We start from the raw sequence: 24,288 nt of genomic DNA, 5'->3' as shown, positions 1-24,288 counted from the left end.
CAATATTACTACTGGTTTTCATTTTGCTTTTGAGTCTGAAAACTGAATGTCCCAAAGCAAGGAAGAAGATTGTTTATTTTCTTTGAATATCCTGTAATTTTAATTGTACTAATTTCTTTAAATATGTTACTTACTTTTAGTGAGAGGCAGAGAGGCCGGAGCACTGTTCAGCTCTGATTTTATTTATTTATTTACTTATTTATTTATTTATTATCTTTTGTTGCCCTTTTTTACTGTTGTGTTTATTATTGTTGTTGTTACTGATGTCATTATTGTTGGATAAGACAGAGAGGAGAGGAAGACAGAGAGGAGGAGAGAAACACTTGCCCACCTGCTTCACTGCTTGTGAAATGACTCCCCTGTAGGTGGGGATCGGGGGGCTGAAACCTAGATGCTTAGGCTGGTACCTGCACTTTGCACAACATGTGCTTAACCCGGAGCACTACCTCCTGAGTCCCCACCTCTAATTTATAACAGCTTTAGGGAATGAACCTGGGACTTCTAAGCCTCGGACATGACAGTCTGGTGCACTAACATTGTGCATATGTCAACCACTGTTACTATTAATATTGTGGAAAAATTAATATTTCTTAGTGGTTCCTACTTGTTCATAAAGAAGAATTGGCAGTATTTGGCTTATGGAGCCCAAAGGTTTATACTTAGAATACTTGTACTCAAACACTAACCCTAGCCCTCATCTGTGATTCCTATTTCCAAGATACTAATTTCAGAAATTATATGTTATAATATAGATGTATATGTCAAAATTCGTGTGTTGTTCCAGTTATGTAAAAAATGAAGATCAGCTGGTTCCATGTCCCAGAGAGACAGAGAATAGGTAAGCTTTAAAGAGAGGGAACAGGATATGCAAGCCTGGTAGTGGGAATTGTGTGCAACTGTACCCTTCTTATCCTATGGTCTTGTTGATATTTCTTATTTTATAAATAAAATATAAAAAAAGAATAAAGGATGAGACTATGGGGGGAAATGGGCGAATATATACTAATATAGACAGATGATGTAGAAATAATAGTTAATCATACCTGTAACTTTGAGAGAACTACTTTAGCTTCTAATAGAGGAAATGGGCAAACAGACTCTAGTGATGGTAATGGTACAGAACTATGCCCTGTTATTTTATAAATAAATACTGAGACCCGTCTGAGGGCTGTCTCTAGCAGGGCTGAGGCCGCCTTCGAGAGCCTCCGGAGGATATGGACTCGGGGGAAGGGACCCTGGGATCAGGGTGGGAAGACAGTAGCCCCTCGGATAAAGGCCAGGGCGCACGAGGGTGGGGGTTGGGTGGGAGGCGAACCTCAGGCCGGCACCCAGCTCTGTTTGAGAGGTGCCCCCCCCCCCCCCGCAAGGCTGGCAGGCGGCGGAGGCAGTGATGTGGAAAAAAAAGAAAAAAAATTATAAATAAATATTAAGTCACTAATAAAATTTAAATATACATATAATAAATAAGGGATCAGGGGAAGTCAGGCGGTAGCACAGTGGGCACACGGCTTAAAGCGCAAGGACCAGCGTAAGGATTCTGATTCGAGCAGGCTTCCCACCTGCAGGAGAGTCACTTCACAAGAGGTGAAACCGGTCTGCAGGTGTCTTATCTTTCTCTCCCCCTCTCTGTCTTCCCCTCCTCTCTTCACTTCTCTTTGTCCTATCCAACAATAACAACATCAATAACAATAATAAAACAACAAAAGGGAATAAATAAATGTGGATCAGGCTTATCAAGTGTCACAGTATATTGAAATAAGGGAATGGCTTAAAACCTTTGTGAAAAAATAATAATTAAAATAATTCACCTTTTTAAAATTTTTTTAAAAAATTTATTTATGAGGAAGATGGGAGAAAGAACCAGACATCACTCTGGCACATGTGCTGCAGGGCATCGAACTCAGGACTTCCTGCTTGAGAGTCCAAAGCTTTGTCACTGTGCCTCCTCCTGGACCACTGAATTCACCTTTTTAAATTTTTTATTTTTTATTTGTGATTTAATAATGATTAAAAAGATTACAAGGTAACAGGCTTACACAGTTCCCACCACCAGAGTTCCATCTTCCAGCCCCTCCATTAGAAGTTTCCTTATTCTTTTTCCCCCTGGGAATATGGACCAAAATTCTTTATGGGGTACAGATGGTGGACCGTCTGGCTTTTGTAATTGCTTTTCTGCTGGACATGGATGTTGGGAAGTCAATCCATACCCCCAGACTATTTCTGTCTTTCCTTAGTGGGATAGAGCTCTGAAGAAGTGAAGTTCCAGGACATAATGTGTATTGGTGAAGTTATCTGCCCAAGGAAGTCATGATGACATCATAGTAGTATCTGCAACTTGGTGGCTGAAAGGCAGTAAGATATAAAGCAGAACAAATTGTTTAGTAAACAAGAACATAAAGATAGGGATAGAGCAAATGGAATTACAGATCTTCATGTTGGAAGAAGCTAGGAAGTCCACTTTAGGTATGTTTATAGGAGCCCATAATTCTAGTGATTTTTGCCTAAGCACTATAGCTACCATGCAGGTGGACTAAAATATTGTCTGGGAAGATAGTATTAGAGTTGAGAATTGGACTAGAAAGCTGTACTAGGGAAGAGAGTCTCTCCCAAATATGAGGAAAGCATATATAAATGGCATATAAATATCATCGACTTTTTACTGCACTGATCTGACTGAGGGCCCATATATATTCATATTTAGCACAAAAGCCTGTGTGACCTCTGAATTCCTGTCAGTCTGAGTTTGCAATCCTTAGCCACAACTAGGGACACTCTAGCCAGCACTCATTTCAGAGCCAAGAGGAGAAACGAAGCATAGGGGGAGAGTGTTTTGTAGAAAACTGATAGTTACACATGTACCAACAAGTTTATTTACTGTTGACCATAAACCATTAATCTCCCCAAAAGAAAATATAATACTAATAGAGGGCATCCCATTCTTGTATACAAATGAAGTTAACAGAACTATTGTTACTTGAAGTAGTATTTCTTATGTGAGAATAGAAAAATCTGACCTTCCCAGATCACTTTTTCTTCAACACATTACCATACCTTTTTGTTGTTGTTGTTGTTGTTCAGATGACTATTTAATCTCACTACAGAGAAAATATCTCATAGCTACTTATTTTCACAACCCCCTTGAAGTCCTCTTATTCTTTTCAGATCTCCCAAGTTTTGTTTTCTTAATCCAGTTGCCTATAAAAATATCTCTATCAAAGGTTCAAGTATACATGTGTTATTGTTATTTAATATCATGTTAATTTTAGTTCATGAATCCCTTCATTCATACTGAGGCTTTCACACACAAAGCTTTATGGCATGGTAGACAAATTTTAACTACACAGCGGTGTCTTGACATATCTTTTGATTTGTTTTGATGCAACATTGCTATACATCCTATAACAATGTTACATTCAAGCAGGGGAAAGCAGCAAACAGAATTAAGAGAAGGAAGGAGCTGGTTGTCAGTGTAAATATAAACAGTGGGTATTCCATTCAAACTGTTCTTAAACTACCACAAGGTGAGAACTTTACATAAATTGGTAAAGATCCTTAAGAATTAGATTTTAGGGAGTCCGGCAGTAGCTCAGTGGGTTAAGCTCAAGAGGCACAAAGTGCAAGGACTGGCAGAAAGACCCCGGTTTGAGCCCCAGGCTCCCCACCTGCAGGGGAGTAGCTTCACAGGCGGTGAAGCAGGTCTGCAGGTGTCTTTCTCTCCCCCTCTCTGTCTTCCCCTCCTCTCTCCATTTCTCTCTGTCCTAACAATGACAACATCAATGACAACAATAATAATAAATACAACAATAAAACAACAAGGGCAACAAAAGGGAAAATAAATATATAAAAGAAAAATAATTAGATTTTAGCACAAATTTTAAGGGGCATCCTGCTACCTCCTATTTATAAGGTTTCACTTCTCCCACTATTGTCTAAGTAGAGGTAGAATATATTAAGTGGTTTTTAAATATCTACTTATATGTTGTTATTGTAATATGCAGGTATGCCAGTACACATAAATCAGCTGGTTTTAAAATTACACTATGAGTGACACTTTTTTAAAAAATTTATTTATAAAATGAAAACACTGACAAGACAACAGTATAAAAGGGGTACAGTTCCCACCACCAGAGCTCCGTATCCCATCCCCTTCCCTGATAGCTTTCCTATTCTTTATTTCCATGGGAGTATGGACCTAGGGTCATTATGGGGTACAGAAGGTGGAAGGCCCGGCTTCTGTAATTGCTTCCTCGCTGAACATGGGCTTGGCATACTCCCAGCCTGTCTCTCTCTTTCCCTAGTGGGGCAGGGCTCTGAGGAAGCAGAGCTCCAGGACACATTGGTGAGGTCATCCATCCAAGGAATTCTGGTTGGCATCATGGTAGCATCTGGAACCTGGTGGCTGAAAAAAAGTTAACAAATAAGAGTGATACTTTTAAAAATATTTATTTATTTTCCTTTTTGTTGCCCTTGTTTTTTGTTGTTGTAGCTATCATTGTTGTTACTGATGTCATCATTGTTAGATAGGACAGAGAGAAATGGAGAGAGGAGAGGAAGACCGAGAGGGGGAGAGAAAGATAAACACCTGCAGACCTGCTTCACCACCTGTGAAGGGACTCCTCTGCAGGTGGGGAGCCCAGGGCTAGAACTGGGATCCTTAAGCCAGTCCTTGTGCTTTGCATCAGGTGTACTTAACCCACTTTGCTACCGCCTGATGCCCAAAAGTGATACTTTTTATATCAGTTATAGGATGTTTATGAGTCTGATTGTCATAGAAGTTATTCTTTATTGATGTGTTTTTTATTTTTATGTTCTGTCATTCTTCAGCTGTCATGTTTTGAGTACAAGCCACTCTATACTAAATACTTTTATGACAAATGTAGTCACTAACATCGAAAATACAACAATAGTAACTGAAGCAAGGATTGAAGCAGTTTAACCAATACCAGTTAGCCAAACAATACCTCCAGTCCAATAAAAAATAGTTTATATTTCTTTTCTTAGAAGTTTTAGTTGTAAGAAAGATGAAGTATCTAAGAAAAACTTAAGAGAAAAATATTTTCAGGATTATGATGTTTTCTTAGCTTTGTACTAAAATGTTTCTCTATTTTCTATTGTTGATAGTTTTCTTTGTAACTCTATAGATATGTATACATATGAGTTTCTAATCTGAAAGGTTAATACTTTTTCTAGAGGAAAAGTAGTGTCTTTACTAAAGAATTTTTTTATAGTAACTAGTCTATTTATATATCTGTAAATTTTTCCTCCTTCATAATTATTCTGACCATGATTTCTTCCTGGCACTAAGTCATTGACTACATTGTTATGCTATTAAAATAAAGCACGAGGGAGTCAGGTGGTAGGGCAGCGGATTAAACACATGTGGCACGAAGTGCAAGGACTGCCTTAAGAATCCCGGTTCAAGCCCCCGGCTCCCCACCTGCAGGGGAGTTGCTTCACAGGTGGTGAAGCAGGTCTGCAGGTGTCTATCTTTCTCTCCCCCCTCTGTCTTCCCCTCCTCTCTCCATTTCTCTCTGTCCTATTCAACAATGATGACATCAATAACAACAACAATAATAACTACAACAATAAAAAACAACAAGGGCAACAAAAGGGAAAATAAATAAATAAATATAAGAAACTTTAAAAAAAAGATAAAGCAGGATCAAATCCATATCTTCTTAAACTGTTAATTTAACTAATAACCAAATATTATATGATTTATTTACCTGAATATTATTTATTTCTCCATGAGATAATTTGACCGTAGGGCTATTGGATCTTCTCCCCATACTTACTTCCTTGCCTTCCTTTTGAATTTATGTCACTTTAATTCTAATAGTCATTTGATAATTAGAGTATAATATCTTACATTATTGAATGTATCAGCTTATCAATAAACATAGATAGATTATAGTTAATGTTCTATCTGTGCACTATAAATTATAAAGTATAAACAAGATGTTTTATCACTATTATTGATATAACTGTCATCTTCTTGGAAATGTGGACCATCTTCATTGCTTTTTTTACATTCCTCATTATCCTAATACCTAACACTATGGTATAAACTAAGAACATATTAAATATATTTGTAGACTGAGTTTGGTTGTTTTCTATTTTTTTAAGTTTTAATGTACAACATCATTTGGTTGAATTTTTTAAAATACTGACTAATATTGTTCAGATTGAAATGTGTCTATCAATTTTACTTCGCCAATATACCATTTTTATCCAATTCTTAAATTTTACTCAGGTTTAAGATTTTGAGAAAGAAAAAGTTTACAGATGATTTTATTATACTTAAGAAGCATTCCATTTTTATAAGTAACTAAAGAAGCATTGCATATATTGTAACAAAGTTTACCATAATGCCTGGTAGTGCTAACGCTACAGCTGCACTTATTAATATAACATTATAAAATTAATATAATTGACTTCCCTTAAAAGGTAGTCATTTCATTGAAAAGTTATTTGATCTTTTACTAATAATACTTTGAGAAATCACATGGGGAAAAATCGTAATATTTTCAATATACTGAGAATAGACTGTAGTTTGAGCAATAGTAAAAAAAAAAAAAACATATACACAGAGCATTTATGCTTAGGATTTGAAAGTCAGTCTGATCTAAGAGCCAGAGTACTGAGGACAGTCTGTGGTTCTAGTTTTCACCCTTAATTTTCCAACTAACTCTGCCTGGTAAGTAGTTTCCCTGTTTCTCATGTTTCCCTTACTCCATCCTGCTCCTCCATTCCAAAAACTCTTTGATCTTGAATTATTTGGAATAATAGGGCAAATGGTTCTTCTGAGCAAAATCAGGAATGAGACTTGTGGTAAATATATGTTGTTATTCATTTTTTAATTATTTTGACATTGGTGGAAACTGACTTTTGTTATCTGTCAACAGGGGAGGCTTTACACTTGGCTCGGGATTTTGGCTACACTTGTGAAACAGAGTTTCCAGCCAAAGCAGTAGGAGAACATCTTGCCAGGCAACACATGGAACAGAAAGAACAGACAGCAAGAAAAAAGATGATCCTAGCGACCAAGTAAGAAGAATGGGAGAGTCTCTATATGTCTTCATCCTTAGTTTCCCCCATTTTCTTTGTATAATGATTACAGTCTGAAAAACAGCAGTTTCTAGAACATAGTGTCATAACCAGTAGCTATATATATTAAACAAGGATACTCCATCCTCATGCAACTGTAGTGATTTTTTAAATTTTTGTGTATTTGTTTTTGATACAGACAGAGAGGAGATGAGAGGGGTGGGGGCTATGTAGAGGGAGAGAGAAAGAGAGAGAGAGAGAGAAAGACTTATAGTACTTTTTCACTACTAGTGAAACTTTGCTGAAGTTGGAGACCAGAGACTTGAACCTGGATCACTGAGCACTATGATGTATGTATGCTGTCAGGTGTGCCACCACCTGATCCCACCCATAGTAAAACAAATAAACTAGTCTTGACAGATGATGGGACTGTCATTGACATTATCAAAGTTCTTGGAAAACCTCCCCAGGATATGTGAAATAGTAAAGAGAGAGAGAGGGACATAGAGAAAGAGAGAGAAGAAGGAGGAGGAGGAGGAGAAGGAGGAATGAAGGGAGAGAAACAGAAAAGAAGGAGAGAAGTAGATCCTAGGAGAAAAACTAGTTTAGGTAATACAGATTGGTTGCTATTAATTTGATCCAAGTTATTTACCATCTTTTCATAAGTAAGATTAAAGATCTCAAAATACTATTAGTGTATGAACAGTTGACAAAAAAATGAATGTATGAGGTAAAAGGAAGGCTTTTGAAATCAAAGGTCATTTTGATTTTGGAATCAAAGGTCATTTTCAATTCCCCTCATCTTTCCTTTTGTATAATTAAGCAAATAATTCCTGTACTACACCACTCCTGTGATGGCAAAATAAAAACTAAGCATACTATGTATAATAAAAGCTATGAAATTTACAAAAAGTTCAATTAAAATTGAACTAAAATAATGAGGAGAGTGATGTAGGAAGTAGGGAAGCTAATATAAAGTAACTGCAATTCCCCCAAATTTGAAAGTTCTTTATAGTAATAATTAATAGATAGTCTTTTGTTTTTAGCTCTATGGAAACTGAGTAGAATGTACATGTTAACATTTTTAGAGAAAACTCAGGTAGGAGCCAATGTTCATATATTCTCTTTTTTGAAAATGAGTTACTACATTTAAACATTGATCATCTCATTTACTAATTCTGTATTCAGAAATTGGAACTAATAGCTATAGGTGTTTACATTATTATTTATAAACTAGTTTCTTAATTGTCTTTTTTCACCCATTTTTATCAGGGGAGGTGTTAATGGTTTACATCATGTTTATCTATTCTCTCCCTCATATGTTAATAAATAACCTTTTAAAAGAACACTGTTTCAGGGGCTGGGCAGCAGTACAGCGGGTTAAGCGTATATAGCGCAAAGAGCAAGTGCTGGCGTAAGGATCCCAGTTCCAGCCACCAGCTCCTCACCTGCAGGGGGTTGCTTCACAAGCAGTGTAGCAGGTGTGCAGTTGTCTATCTGTCCCTCCTCCTCTCTGTCTTCCCCTCCTCTCTCGATTTCTCTCTGTCCTATCCAACAACAACAGCTATGACAACAATAACAACTACAACAATGGCAACATAATGGGAAAAATAGCCTCCAGGAGCAGTGGGTTCACCCTGGCGATAACCCTGGAGGCAAAAAACAAAACCAAACCAAACACTGTTTTTTAGAAACTGATAGAAAGGGGAGCCACTTGACTTTGAGCCCCCTTTCCCCACCTGCAGGGGGAAGCTTCATGAGCAGTTTTCTCTTCTTTCTTTCTCTTTTTATCCTCCTCCTCTTAGTCCCTATATTTTTTAACCACTTATTTTTTTATATCCTTTAAAAATATTTTTAAACTTTACTTAATTTTATTGGATAGAGAGAAATCATGGTGGGAGGGGGATAAAGGGGCAGAGAGAAACAGAGAGATACCTACAGTGCTGCTTCACTGGTTGTGAGGCTTTTCCCCTATAGGTAGGAACTGGAGGTTTGAATCATAATCCTTGTGATATCTCCTTTTCCCTTTCTATCTTCCCCTCCCCTCTCAGTTTCTCTCTGCTACAGCTAGTTAATTAGAAAGGGGGGTGGAAGGAAAAATGGCCAATGAAAGTTGTAAGTTCAGTGTGGAGGCACTGAGCTCCAGCAATAAAAATGGTGGTAATAGAAAAGGAAGAAGAAGGAAGGAAGGAAGGAAGGAAGGAAGGAAGGAAGGAAGGAAGGAAGGAAGGAAGGAAGGACAGGAGGGAGGGAGGGAGGGAGGAAGGAATGAAGGGAGGAAGGAAGGAGGGAAGGAAGGAAGGACAGGAGGGAGGGAGGGAGGAAGGAATGAAGGAAGGAAGGAAGGAGGGAAAGAAGGAAGGGAAACTGATGGAAAAATTGACTAAATCATTTAGTTAAAATTTAAATCAGCTCATAATGCATAAACCAAAATTAAATATTTCTTCTCCCACTGATATTTAATGTTATAGAATATGCACAGATATATTTATATTTTAAAAATATTTTTACTTGGGGGATTAATGGTCTACAGTAAATATAGTTGTTAGGACATGTGTAATATTTCTCATTTTTCTGCAAAACACTCTCACTCTATACCTAGTTTTTCCTCCACCATCATGTACCAGGACCTGAAAGCCCCCACCCAACACCCAACCCAGAATCCTTTACTTTGGTGCAATATACCAAACCCAGTCCATGTACTGCTTTGTGTTTTCCCTTCTATACTTATTTCTTATGGTCTGTCCATGAGTGAGATCATTCCATATTCATCCTTCTCTTTAATGGCTTATCTGAATTAACATGATTCCTTTAAGCTCCATCTAAGATAAGGTGAAGAATGAGACTTAATCATTTTTAATAGGAATAGTATTCCATTGTGTATATATACCACAATTTTCGCAACTACTCATCTCTCATAGGACATGGGGGTGGTCCTGAATCTGGGTCCTTGATCTTGTTTATAAGATAGTGACAATTGTATCCCAATATATGAATATGATTTGAATTAATTTGCATGAGAGTTCCAACTGCTGATGTGTACTCTTAGATTGGCTTATGTACTTCCTCATCTTTTTTTTCTTTCTTCTTCTTCTTTTTTTTATCTCTAAGCATATCAGGCTCATTTCTTATGGCTGAGGTTGTTGCTCAGTGGTAAAACACAGTACTTGCAAGCATAAAGTTATAACTTCAATGCCCAGTACTATACATGCCATAGAGATATTCTGGTCCCATCTCTCTCCTACTCTGCTCTCACTCATTTAAATAAATAAATCTTCAACAAGTTCAATTCTATTTAATAGTGTTGCCAAGTATACACTGTATGAAGGGTCTGTTGACTAATGACTCCCAAGCCCTTTTTGTTTCTTTTTTTTTTTGATTAACCAATATTTTCTGTTGTTAAACAACTACATAAAAAAAGAGATAGAAATCAAGTTATGCAAGTTTTACTTTAAAAATGGTTTCGCCTCTCCCTCAAGGGGAAAGCATCACGAGTGATGAAGTAGAGCTGCAAGTATCTGTCTCTCTTCTTTGCTTCCTCCCCATCCCCTTTCAATTTCTTTCTGTTCTATCAAGTAAAGTAAAATAAATAAATAAATAAACATGTTTTCCCCTAAGTACTATTTAAATCATGAGACACAAACTTAAATGTCTTCATTAAATTTACAACTAATTTTTAAGTATTTGGTCTGCATTATGGTAAAGTAGAATATTTAACAAGTCTTAATTGAGTATTGCCCTTGTAATACTCATCAGTGGAGAAATATAGAACTTTAAATTCAGACCTCAGCTAAAAAATCATGTCCTTAAGGACAATGATGTAAGTGATAAAGTTAGAATTTATGATTCATCAGACATTGTCTTGTGTTACATAATTAATAATGTGACATTCTGTTTTGAGACATAAGAGCATTTCTTGTTGTAGCATCACAAAATAAAATTGAAATCAGAATAAAACTATCATATGAAGTGATGATAATTGCCCAAAGGGAGTCTGCAAAAATGTCATCTGTTTTTTAGACTAGATGCTGTTCTGAGTCAGTGAGGTAGGTAGCAGCATCAAATATAAGAGGCTATGAATACTGAAACTTGTCTGGAGTTAGTGAGTTGAGCAGCTGTATCAGATGTTAGAGGTTGAAAATTCTGAAGCTTTTTACCACACAGCTCCTTGTGTCTAGAAGTAGAATTTCCTAGCATAAGCTAAAATTCCCCACACTTTCACTTTCCCTCACTCCTTACCAAAAATTTTATTATAACTTGCTGTTTGATTTATACAGAGATGAAGCTGACTCATCAAGTTATAAGTCACTTCATTCAATTATTTGAAATTTTTTTTTACCCAGGCAATTTATGTGTCTTACCACTAGAACTCAAGAGATATTTTAGCCTCCATTTTAGTTTTTATGCTATTTTAATCTAATAGAATTAAGAATTAGCCAAGGCTTGGCAGGTGGCTCACATGGTAGAGAGCACATATTACCATGTTCAAGGACTCAGTGCCCTAGGCCACGAAGTGGGAATGTCTGCAGAAAGCAAGCTTCATCAGAGGTGGAATGGTGCTGCAGTGTCCCTCTCTCCCTCTCTGTCTCTCTCTGTCTTACCCTATATGTAGGGGAAAGAAAAAAATGACCCCTGGGGGTAAGGGAGTAGTGAAGACATGGAGCCCCAGCAATAATCTCTTTCACTTTTCCTGCCTCTATCTTAACAACAACAGCAAAATGTATCTATATGCTGCATATCAATGATTCAAAGGAAGCATTATATGAATCATGTTTGAGTTATCCCAGCTATGAGCATCTTTTTATTATTATTATTGTGGGGATTAATGGTTTACAATCAATAGTAAATATAGTTGCTGATACATGTATTAAATTTCTTAGTTTTCTGCAAAACACTCTAACATCCCCGCCACCCCCAACCCCCAACACTCCACACCTATGCCCTCCTCCACCATCATGCCCCACTACCTGAACCTACCACTCCTCCCCCAACCCCATCCACCCATCCCAGAGTCCTTTACTTTGGTGCAATACACCAAAGCCAGTCCAAGTTCTGCTTTTATTTCCCCTTCTCTTCTTATTTCTCAACTTTTTTTTTAATAAAAAGGAAGCATTGACAAAACCATAGAATAAGAGGGGTACAATTCCACACAATTCCCACCACCAGATCTCCATATCCCACCCCCCACCCCAATAGCTTTCACATTCTTTTCTTTTTAAATATTTTATTTATTTATCCATGAGAAAGAACCAGACATCACTCTGGTACATGTGCTGCCAGGGATTGAACTCAGGACCTCATGCTTAAGAGTCGAGTGCTTTATTCAATGCACCACTTATGGGACCACAGCTTTCCTATTCTTTAACCCTCTGGAAGTATGGACCCAAGGTCATTGTGGGATACAGAAGGTGGAAGGTCTGGCTTCTGTAATTGCTTCTCCACTGAATATGGGCATTGACAGGTTGATCCATACTCCCATTTCTCTACTTCTGTTTTTGAGTGAGATCATGCCATATTCATCCTTCTCTTTCCCGCTTATCTTACTTAATAGGATATATATAATAGGATATATATATATTTACCCCTGTCTCCATGAATTTCTTTTGCTTTTACTTGCATTTGAAATTAATAAGGCAGGGGTCAGGTGGTAGGTAGCATAACAGGTTAAGCTCGCATGGCCTGAAGCACAAGGAATGACATAGGGATCGGGTTCAAGTCCCCGGCTCCCCACCTGCAGGCTGGTTGCTTTGTGGGCAATGAAGCAGGTCTGCAGGTGTCTATCTTTCTCTCCGTCTCTCTGTTTCCCCTCCTTTCTCTCGATTTCTCTCTGTCCTATCAAACAACAACATTAATGGCAACAATAACAATAATGGCAACAACAAGGGAAATAACAAGGACAACAAAATGGGAAAAAATGGCCTCCAGGAACACTGGATTTGAAATGCAGGCACTGAGGCACCGAGCCCCAGCAATAACCCTAGAGGCGAAAGAAAGAAAGAAAGAAAGAAAGAGAAAGAAAGAAATGAATATAGCAAGTTTCTATTCAATGACAATATTTAAACACTGGCAATAGGTTAAGGCCTATTGTTACATTCATAAAAAATTAATCACTGTTGACATTTGAAAGAAATGTTAGTTACCTAGAAAAGAAAATTTCCATAATTTTAGTTCCATAATAAATTATTTGTGTTGCAAGATGTTTTGTCACTTTTTGATAGTTGTTAGCAGCAGAGATGTTTTGCAGAATTGCTGGCCAGGTCCACAGGGTGACATGCACTTGAACCTGGCCATATTAACTTAACCTTTTGTACTTGTTTTGGCTACACTGATAAATTAGATGTAGGGATGAATTTTGTTAATTCAAGAGACAAAAAAATCACTATAATACAACAAGGACAACAAAAAGGAATAAATAAATAAATAAATATTTTTTAAAAATCACTATAATTTAGTCCCTTGATTTGAGAATGACCTCACTTTAGGAATTAACTTTTGAGTATTTATTTACTCTTCAGCTACTGCACTAACCTATTGTTTCATTACTTAATTTTTTTCTTTATGTGTTTGTTCCTTTAGAATTATGACTGTTTGATCAATGTATTTTGAGAACTTTACTGTAACCTACAGTGTGATAATGTGGCAGTCAAAACTAAAACCAATGACTAGAAATAAGAATCATTTAACTTAAGAAAAATGTTCTTTAATGAATTTTATAAGAAAACTTACATTTTTTCCAAGATTACAGGGCTAAGTTGTGACTTATAATTCAAATTTTAAAATACATATTTCATCTACAGTGTTACTAATTATAATGAAATATTGGCGAAAGGAATTTTCCAAAGTCTACTGAATCATGGCTTTGAAATAAGCCTACTTGTTTCAAAATTATGAACTTGTTTGTGGACATATTCCCCTAGTCATTTTTTTCTAATGCACTTCTAAACTATAGGGCTTTCCTACAGATTTTTGCTTATTCTGAAATGATTTGCTATATATTTTATTTTTCTTTAGTGATATATATATATGGAGAGAGAAAGAGAAAGAGAGGAAGAAAGAGAGAATGAGAGACTGGAACACTGTTTAGCTCTGGTTTATGATGTTATGGTGGTGCTAGGGATTGAACATGAGACCTTGCAGCCTCAGACATGAGAGTCTTTTATGTAACCATTACGCTATTTCCATAGCCCATGAGATTTTTTTTTTAATATCAACTTAAAAAATAACTGTTTTGTCAGTTCCTATCATTCACTTGAATGTTTGATCATTGTCATTTGAGAGTAAAGGTGCCACTGTGTCAGTACATCAGAGCTGGAACTCTGAAAGTTCCATGAAAAAATCTTTACAAAATTTTTATTTAGGGAGCACGAGGCACAAAGCACAAGGACTGGCAGGAAGACCCCGGTTCGAGCCCCCGGCTCTCTACCTGCAGGGGGGTCACTTCACAGGAGGTGAAGCAGGTCTGCAGGTGTCTTTCTCTCCCCCTCTCTGTCTTCCCCCCTCTCTCCATTTCTCTCTGTCCTATCCAACAACAACGACATCAATAAGAACAGCAATAATAACTACAATAATAAAACAACAAGGGCAACAAAAGGGAAAATAAATAAATAAATATTTTTTTAAAAATTGTTTAGGCGATCCAGAGGGTGACACAATGGATAAAGCACTGGATTCTCAAACATGAAGTCCTGAGTTCAATCCCTGGAAACACATATACCAGAGGAATGTCTGGTTCTTTCTCTCCTCTTATCTTTCTCATTAATAAATAAATAAAACCTTTAAATTTTTTTTATCTAGTTCTTTTTCAAATAGAAAACAAACCTTTGGTGAAATGTCCTGGGACAAAATTAAAAGCTCATTTCAAGAGTATAACTTCAGTTAATTTTGTTTCATTTTAGACAGATTTGTAAAGAATTCCAAGACCTCTTAAGCCAAGATAGATCACCCCTGGGATCATCCAGACCTACTCCAATTCTAGACCTTGATATTCAGAGACATTTAACACATTTCAGGTAAGACTTTTTTTTTTCCAATTTGTGTGGATTCTGTTTATGAATTATTAAAATGTCTTCACTAAGACAGAAAGTTTTATATTCCTTATTCCTGTCATGTTTCCATTTATATCTCACATGTATATTCATTCACGTGATACTGACTTAAACATTTGAAATACCAAGTACCAAAGATCAATTTGTGAAAATAGCTATGTGTGAAGAATTTTGACCAGAACATTTAATATTTTGTGTGATTGTTAGGAAATTGTAAATATGAAAGTGAGCACTATTATTTTAAATAATAGTACTTTTAGAATGGATTCTAAAATTCTTTAAATAGTTATTTATCTTGAAGAAGTAAATTATTTAATTTCATAAGCAAATTTCATGATAGAAATTACTGAAATACCATGTTCTGATTTTCTAGGAGTATGTAATAGTTTTTACCTAATTTGAAATTGCAAATGGCTCTTTAAGTCTGGTCACACATGTGCATATTGTGCATATTTTTAGAACACAAGATATGTTATTAAAATATTGTAAATTTTATTTTCAATGATGTTTGAGAAAATAATAGAGTGTATTTTCTGGCATATTTATGTTCTTAATGCAATATAGAGAATAACATGATAACTGCTCAGATATTCTATAGGTTAAAAGTCTAAAAATTGAATGCTTATATAGTATGTCCTATAATTCAGACAGGTTTTCTTTTAAAGTTATCATATAGTTTTAAAATAGTGATTGGTTGAGGAGGACTTAAACTGGTAGGAATACTTACTATGTAGACCTCTTATCATGGTAAGACAGGAAATTATACCCAGATAACAACAACTGTCTTAAAAATAATTATTTTCCTAATTTAAAATTTTAAATCTAAAAATAAAGTAAAGTAATTTAAAAATTTAAATCTAAAAATAATGCTAACTAAAATCAAGTATAAATTACATTTTAAATGTTTTAATAGCACTTAGTGATTATAATGGTATGGAGAAGCATCCTCTGTTTTGTAAAATGATGGTATTCAAAAGTTAACCAACCAAAGGAAGACTTTCTACTTTTTTAAACTTTGCTTGCTTAGACTTATTTATTTGTTATGAAAGAGAATGAGAAGTATGGTAGATGTTGACCAGAACTCTGTTCAACTCTGGAATAAAGAGGTGCTGGGGGATTGAACTCACAGCCTCTGTGATTTCATGCATGTAAGTTAGTACTTTACTCAAATATCCCTTCAGCTCAACATTGGAGATGTTGAAATAGAATATTTTATTTTCAATAATGTAGCATATCTTCCCAAAATTTTATGAACAGGGAATTTATATTCTATCTGAGAATTTATATCCTATAACATATTTGATATATTCTAAAATATATCTGATAGATTTCAAAATATTTTTATCATTCAATGGATTTAACAATGGTGAGTGTAATAAGACTAGCAAGAAAATAATAATAATGCTTAGAAGTTTAGAGTGAGAAGCTCAGTAGTTAAAAGAACCATTTGAATTCATACATTTACTGCAATTCAATTTATAACATGTGATGCTGGGAACTGAACTTGAGATCTCATACTTGACAATCTAAAGCTTCATCATGGCCATAGGCAGGTCGATCCATACTCCCAGCCTATGTCACTATTACCCTAGTGGGGCAGAGCTCTGGTGTGGGGGGAGGTCCAGGACACATTGGTGGGGTCATCTGCCAGGGAAGTACGGTTGGCATCATGGTAGCATCTGGAAACTGGTAGTTGAAAAAGAATTAAGTGCACCACCACCTGGCCCTGCAGGTTTATTATTTATGATTTGCTGACTATCTTCAAAAGTGAGTGTTGTGGTAGAGAACGGGGCAGAGACTACAATACCTATTCAATGGGAAATGAGAATTCATTGAAATCTACAGAAAACTCTGAAGAAACAATTCCTAGGAATGATGATAGTAGATCAAGATTGCATGGGGCTATGTAGCTAGAACAAATTCAAATTAGAACGTTAGTCTTAATTTCCTAAAATTTTTTTGGAAATTCCCTCTTGCCTGTTTCACAGAATCCTAGAAACCTGGCCTTTTTTTTTTTTCCCTCATATTCTGGTTATCTCCTTGAATCTGAAATCAATCAAAAAAACATTTGACAGCATAAATAAGTTAATTTATGGAAATTGAGAAGATAGCATAATGGTTATGCAAACAGACTTTTCATGCCAGAGGCTCCCAGGTCCCAGGTTTAGTCCCCTGTGCTACCATAAACCATAGCCAAAGAGGAGACTGGTTAAAAAAAAAAAATTGAACTTTAACTTATTTTAAGTTTTCAGTTTCAAGGAAACTATCAGATAATGGAAGCAGTTTCTTTCTTTTTAATATTTACTTATTTATTCCCTTTTGTTAACTTTGTTTTCTATTGTTGTAGTTATTGTTGATGTCGTTGTTGGCAGAAAAGACAAAGAGAAATGGAGAGAGTAGGGGAAGACAGAGAGGGAGAGAGAAATATACACACCTGCAGACTTGCTTCTTTCACCGCCTGTGAAGCGACTGCCCTACAGGTGGGGAACCAGGGGCTCGAACCGGGATCCTTCCACCAGTCCTTGTGCTTTGTGTCACCTGCACTTAACCCACTGTGCTACGGCCTAACTCCCGGCAGTTTCTTTTCTTTTTTTTTCTTTCTTTTTTTTTAAATTTTTTATTTAAGAAAGGATTAATGAACAAAAACATAAGGTAGGAGGGGTACAACTCCACACAATTCCCACCACCCAATCTCCATAACCCACCCCCTCCCATGATAGCTTTCCCATTCTCTATCCCTCTGGGAGCATGGACCCAGGGTCATTGAGGGTTGCAGAAGGTAGAAGGTCTGGCTTCTGTAATTGCTTCCCCGCTGAACATGGGCGTTGACTGGTCCATCCATACTCCCAGTCTGCCTCTCTCTTTCCTTAGTAGGGTGTGTCTCTGGGGAAGCAGAGCTCCAGGACACATTGGTGGGGTCTTCAATCCAGGGAAGCCTGGCCAGCATCCTGGTGGCATCTGGAACCTGGTGATTGAAAAGAGAGTTAACATACAAAGCCAAACAATTTGTTGAGCAATCATGGATCCCAAGCTTGGAATAGTGGAGAGGAAGTGTTAGGGAGGTACTCACTGCAAACTCTAATGTACTTCTGCTTTCCGGTATATATTTTGCAGTAGTTTATGGATACGTGTGCACATAAGCTCTCTCTCACAGAAACTGGTGTATATCTAGGTTATGGGACTTTGTTAGAAAGTGAACTACCTGAGATGAAATTAGCGTGTACTATAAAAGGAAAGGTCTCACCCGAGTAATGAAGCCGAAGGGTTGTCATTCCACATGTGAAGTCTCAGGACACAGTCTGAGGTGAAGCATGTTGAGGTGGCAATCGTTGCGTTGGTTAGGTTGTGATCGGCGGATGCAATATTATTTGGTCGGCAGTTTCTTTTCTAATCAACTACTTCAAGAGCCTGACACCTTATTGTTTCTTGTATTTCACTGTAGTGATGGCAATAGTGTAGAGATTAGTGAACATTGACCCATTCTTTTAGAACTTTTACTGTGAAATATTATATGAAAATCATAGGACAGAAGGTAAATCTAAGCAATGAATGAGTAATCACCTGAAACAGTTAAATTATCATCTTTCTAGCTACAAGATTTAGCACATAGCATGATAATAAATAAGAGTTATGATACCACCTCTATTAGGTGTGGATGTGTCTTCTGTTTTTTTTTTTTTTCCAGAGTCATATCATGCTTTTTGTTTGTTGGTTGGTTGATTGGTTGGTTTGTTTGTCACACAAGGGGCTTGCATATACAATATTCCACCATTTCTCTACCACCATTTTTCTATTTTTGTTTTAGAGAGAAAGATAGAAATACCATAGCACTGGGGTTTTCCCTGGCTCATGTGGTGTCTAGGGTCAGTTATTTCTTTGTCCCAGGACAATAGTGTTTTTCCCCCCAGGGTAATTGCTGGGGCTGAGTGCCTGCACTATGAATCCACTGCTCCTGGACGCCATTTTTTCCCTTTTGTTGCCCTTATTGTTTATTGGTGTTGTAGTTACTATTATTGTTGTCTTGTTGGGTAGGACAGAAAGAAACTGAGAAAGGAGTAGAAGACAGAGAAGGGGAAAGAAAGAAATTCGCCTGTGAAGTGACTCCCCTACAGTTAGGGAGCAGAGGTGGGGTGGGGGGGGGTTTGAACCGGGATCCTTACGCTGATCCTTGCGTTTTGCACCACATGTGCTTAACCCGCTGCACTACTGCCTGGCCCTCAGTACAGTAGTGTTTTAATTGAACTGTGGCTGGGTAATAGATGTGCTTAATGTTTCCATAATGCTTTAGAAATAAGAAATGTAAAAAAAAAGAAGAAGAAGAAGAAATGTATAGACAGTCTCAGACACCTATTTGTCTGCTGGTGATGAGATTTTCTTGACTGAGTCTCAATGTTGGAAGGCCTCTTACATTTCTTACTCTCCTTTAGCGTTTGGAGCTTCTCAGCAACATCCCTGACAAATTGTCATCCATTCTGAGCTTGAAAACTTTCAATGATACACTGTTCTTTTCGTGCCTCTACATCACTTCTATCTCTGACAACTCTATTAGAAAGGCCTTACTTCTACTGAAGCAACATCTGTCTCCCTAACATCCCACTCCTTGGGATGTCTTACAGAGTCAGTCTAATCTTGTTTCCCTTCCAATATCTAGAGGCAACTCTCATGTCATTCTGAACTTTTCTTTCCCTGAGCTATTTATCCTCATTTTTGTTAGTGTTTCATGTAGCATACATTTCAGTCAACTCAACTAGTGTCTTCTGAGTACTGTGTGCTTGGCAGCATGCTGAAGAAAGGGTAGGTTTCTGCCTAAATATGAACATATCTGATCTTCTCCAGGGAACTTAAAGTGTATATAGTGTTTATTTTTGTTTTTATCTTTTTTCCTTGTGATATAAAAGTAGTGGAGAAGGAGTTGATAATTTTCTCAGTTTTGTGAGAGCATGATTCTAGTGACAGACGATAAATTCATAAATATCAATTAAATCTCTTATTCCAAATGGTAACATAAAATGAATTACAGAAAGTAAATTACAACTGACAATGTTTAAAAAATAGAATGGGAGTCAGGCAACAGTATTATCTGGTAGAACATATCTGTTACTATGCTCAAGGATGCAGGTTCAACATCCTAGCCTCTACTTGCAGGGGTAAGAGGAAGCCTCACAGTGCTGCAAGTCTCTCTCTACCTCCCTCTCCCTTCTCACTTTCTCTGTGTTTCTGTTTTTAAAAAGAGAAAAGAAATAGCTACTGGGAGAGTGGATTAGTCATGCAGACACTGAGTCCCAGCGGTAACCTTGGTGGCAATATAATAATAATAACAATAATAACAACAATAATAATATTAAAATAGTTTTGAGTAAATAAAATAAGCCTCATTAAAAGTTTTTGCTTGCGTTGTCCAGGAGGTGGTGCAGTGATAGGGCTTTGGACTCTTAAGCATGAGTTACCAAGTTTGATCCTCGGCAGCACATGTTCCAGAATGATGTCTGGTTCTTTTTCTCTCCTCCTATCTTTCTCATAAATAAATAAAATCATTTTAAAAACTTTTCTGCTTCTCAAAGAGACATCTAAAAACCTATTTTATTGAAGAATGTTGAAAATAGTGGGCCTGAACTGTGAAGGAAAAAACTCTAAATTTCAGATCATCCCATAAGATTGTTGTTGTTTTCAGTATCTCTGAATTTCTTTGTGAGATCTCTTACTTCTTTCTTAGTTTTCTCTAATTCATCCTCAATCTTGCTAATTCTGTTTTTTGCTTCATTTATTCTATTCTGTCTCCCTTCTGTTGTTTTCTTTCTTTCTTTCTTTCTTTCTTTTTTAAATTTCTTTATTGGGGGATTAATGTTTTACAGTCAACAGCAAATGCAATAGTTTGTACATGCATAACATTTCTCAGTTTTCCACATAACAATACAACCTCACTAGGTCTTCTGTCATCCTTTTCCAAAACCTGTACCTCCCCCACCCCACCCCAGAGTCTTGTACTTTGGTGCAAAACACCAACTCCAGTTCAGGTTCTACTTGTGTTTTCTCTTCTGATTTTGTTTTTCAACTTCTGCCTGAGAGTGAGATCATCCCATATTCACCCTTCTGTTTGTGACTTATTTCACAGACATAACCTCACTTATATAAGAAATCAAACAGGGAGGCCAGTGGTAGCTCAGTAGGTTAAGAGCATGTGGCATGAGCATAAGGCTCCCCACCTGAAGGGGGTTTGCTTCACAGGCGGTGAAGCAGGTCTGCAGGTGTCTATCTTTCTCTAACCCTCTCTGTCTTCCCCTCCTCTCTCCATTTCTCTCTGTCCTATCCAGCAATTGCATCAATAACAATAATAACTACAACAATAAAACAAGGGCAACAAAAGTGAATAAATAAATATATTTAAAAAACTAACAATATGAAAACCATTATTTGGTTACATTATGGGAAGTAAAATAGTTGTTGTTCCTCTGGTAGTTGTTCATTCACAATCCTAAATTAATTCATATTCCAAAGTAAGCTCTAAAGCTTTGGAGATTTTAAAGATAAACATGTAAGGACTTATCTACATGCAAAAACACTTAAGCACAAAATGAAAAAAAAAGGGTGTGTGTGTGTGTGTGTGTGTGTGTGTGTGTGTTTGTGTGTGAAATGTCTGTTATGTGGAAGTTTCCTGATCCTCACTGTGTCAAGTAGCTCATAAATATAGATGCTGAGTTAAAGGGGAGTTGTTACTAAATCTTATTAACAAAACCACAGCAAGGAAAGAACTGGTTAGCATTTATAAATTTATTGTTTATCTTACAAAGAGCAGTCTTTTTTTTTTCCATCCTTTATTACGTCTTTCATTTCTGAGTCTCTTTCATTTCAACCCTACTGATTGAGAATACAGTTTGAATTCTTGCAGTTGATACGCCTTCAAAAATTGGGCATTAGGACCAGGGTAATATTTCAGAGGTAGATTATAGGTCTTGCATACCTGATGCCCCAATTCTGATTATATATGACTAAGCTGTTCTGGTGTATTTTGCTCTCATAGAAATGAATGACATGGGCAAGTGGTGACATACCTGATTGAGTGCACATGTTAAAATGCTCAAGGACCTGGGTTGGAGCCTCCATTCCCCACCTTCAAGAGGAGAGCTTTGCAAGTGGTGAAGCAAGGCTGGAGGTGTCTCTCTGTCCCTCTTCCTTGCTGTCTCCCCCTTCCCTCTCGATTTCTGGCTCTCTATCTAATAAATAAATAAAGATAATAAAATATTTATTAAAAAAGAAATGAATTTCAAAAATCTTTGAAAATTTATTTATCAGTAGATATTATTTCATTGACAAAAAGAGATTAGTATATTAGCAAGAGGCGAAACAGTCTAAATCATTAGGTACATGCACACATACACACATTCTCTTTCTCCTTTCTCTTTCTCTCTCTTACTCCCCCCACCCCCACCCCCAGAAATAGTGGCTCTCTCTAGTCCTATTATTTCAATTTCTGAAGTATTAACATGCCCCAATACTTAGAAGGAAAGTGAAAAATTCCCTAATTTTCTAACCTCTGAATCAAGCAAATAATATTCCCTTCCTAAAATGAGCCAATTTGAAGAGATTGTGTTACAGAAAGTTGCCTGAGAGAATGTTAATTGGGAGCTCTAGCAAAATGGGAGTTTTTAAACCTATGAATAAAATTAAGAAGATGCCTTTTAAATATAAGTTACATTTTCCCCAAGATGAAGTGCCATAAACTATAGCATCTGGATCTCCTCAGCAGGTGATTATATTGCTCACAGTTAGCTGTTAGAACTTTCCTGCTCCTCAGTGTGAAATTAGTAATAGAAAAATGAAATCAATGAACTGGAATCTAGTTATATAGAGAGAACAGTGTTCAAGGTAAATGGAGCTTCTAAATCTGATATCTGAATTATTCCATAATACAGTCTAATTTATTTTTTTTACCCTAGCTTTGTTTATTTTGGACTTGCTAAATTGGCTAGCTGCATCCTTAAAAACTTAATCAACCTCTGCCTCCTCAGTGTACTGTGAGTGAATGAATATTTACTTTATTCTTCCATAAATTTCCTGCAATTGATTATGGTATACCAATTAAGCACTACCCCAAATTAAGATTTTCAGGATTTAGGTTCTGTTATCCAAAGCAGGAATTTTCTTTTCTTAAAACCACTTATGAAGTGACAAATCCATGATGCCTTCAGTTGCATTGTCAGAGTGTTGAGCAGGGTGAAGCTAATGAATAAAACCTTGTAGTACACCACTTGAGAGTACTAGGTTGATCTAGTACTCAAGATTGACCACTGCTCTGAAGTCCGTATAGAGTATCTTTGTCCAGCCAGCTGTGGGACTATATAATTGCAGTCATTTAGCTCCCTTATTCTATACTGCATACCACACCCATAGTTCATCAGATAGTAATTTGGAGAGATTTTTGACAGTTGTGTTTATCCTATAGTTAAATTGCCTTGCTACTGCTCTAACAACCCTTTCTTAGAAAGAAACACAGTTACAATGTTGAACTTCTTTCTGCATCCATCCAGTATTCAGGGATCCCTTCTATTTTATTTAAATGTTGATGTTTCATATTTTTTTATTTTCCCTTTTGTTGCCCTTGTTTTTTATTGTTGTTGTAGTTATTGTTGCTGTTATTGATATTGTTGTTAGATAGGACAGAGAGAAATGGAGAGAGGAGGGGAAGATGGAGAGAGAAAGATAGACACCTGCAGACCTGCTTCACCACCTGTGAAGCAAACCCCCTGCAGGTGGGGAGCCAGGGGCTCGAACCAGGATCTTTACAGTGGTTCTTGCGCTTTGTGCCATGAGTGCTTAACCCACTGTGCTACCATCCAACTCCCAGCTTTCCTATTCTTTAACCCTCTGGGAGTGTGAACCCAAGGTCATTGTGGGATGCAGAAGGTGGAAGGTCTGGCTGCTATAATTGCTTCCCCACTGAATATGGGCGTTGACAGGTTGATCCATACTCCCAGCCTGTCTTTCTCTTTCCCTAGTGGGGAAGGGTTCTGGGAAAGCAGAGTTCCAGGACACACTGGTGGGGTTGTCTGTCCAGGGAAGTCTGGTCGGCATTATGCTAGCATCCGGAACCTGGTGGTTGACAAGAGAGTTAACATACAAAGCCAAACAAATTGTTGACCAATCATGGACCTAAAGGCTGGAAATAGAGAGCACATTATTATGTATACAATAGAGTAAA

The 24,288-nt window shown here is 36.9% G+C and overlaps 1 protein-coding gene across 1 annotated transcript in view; it reads left to right on the top strand.

Moving 5' to 3' along the window:
* TFAP2D (transcription factor AP-2 delta) overlaps nucleotides 1–24,288 on the top strand; it is a 56,686-nt gene that overhangs the window by 24,944 nt on the left and 7,454 nt on the right. Inside the window, exons 5-6 of the mRNA XM_007536220.2 lie at nucleotides 6,906–7,047; nucleotides 14,943–15,056. Coding sequence (XP_007536282.2) covers nucleotides 6,906–7,047; nucleotides 14,943–15,056 — 256 coding nt within the window. The remainder of the gene's footprint in view (nucleotides 1–6,905; nucleotides 7,048–14,942; nucleotides 15,057–24,288) is intronic.

The sequence above is a fragment of the Erinaceus europaeus genome, chromosome 4, assembly GCF_950295315.1.
Source record: "Erinaceus europaeus chromosome 4, mEriEur2.1, whole genome shotgun sequence".
NCBI lineage: Eukaryota > Metazoa > Chordata > Mammalia > Eulipotyphla > Erinaceidae > Erinaceus > Erinaceus europaeus.
This window is presented reverse-complemented; position numbering and strand designations above follow the sequence as displayed.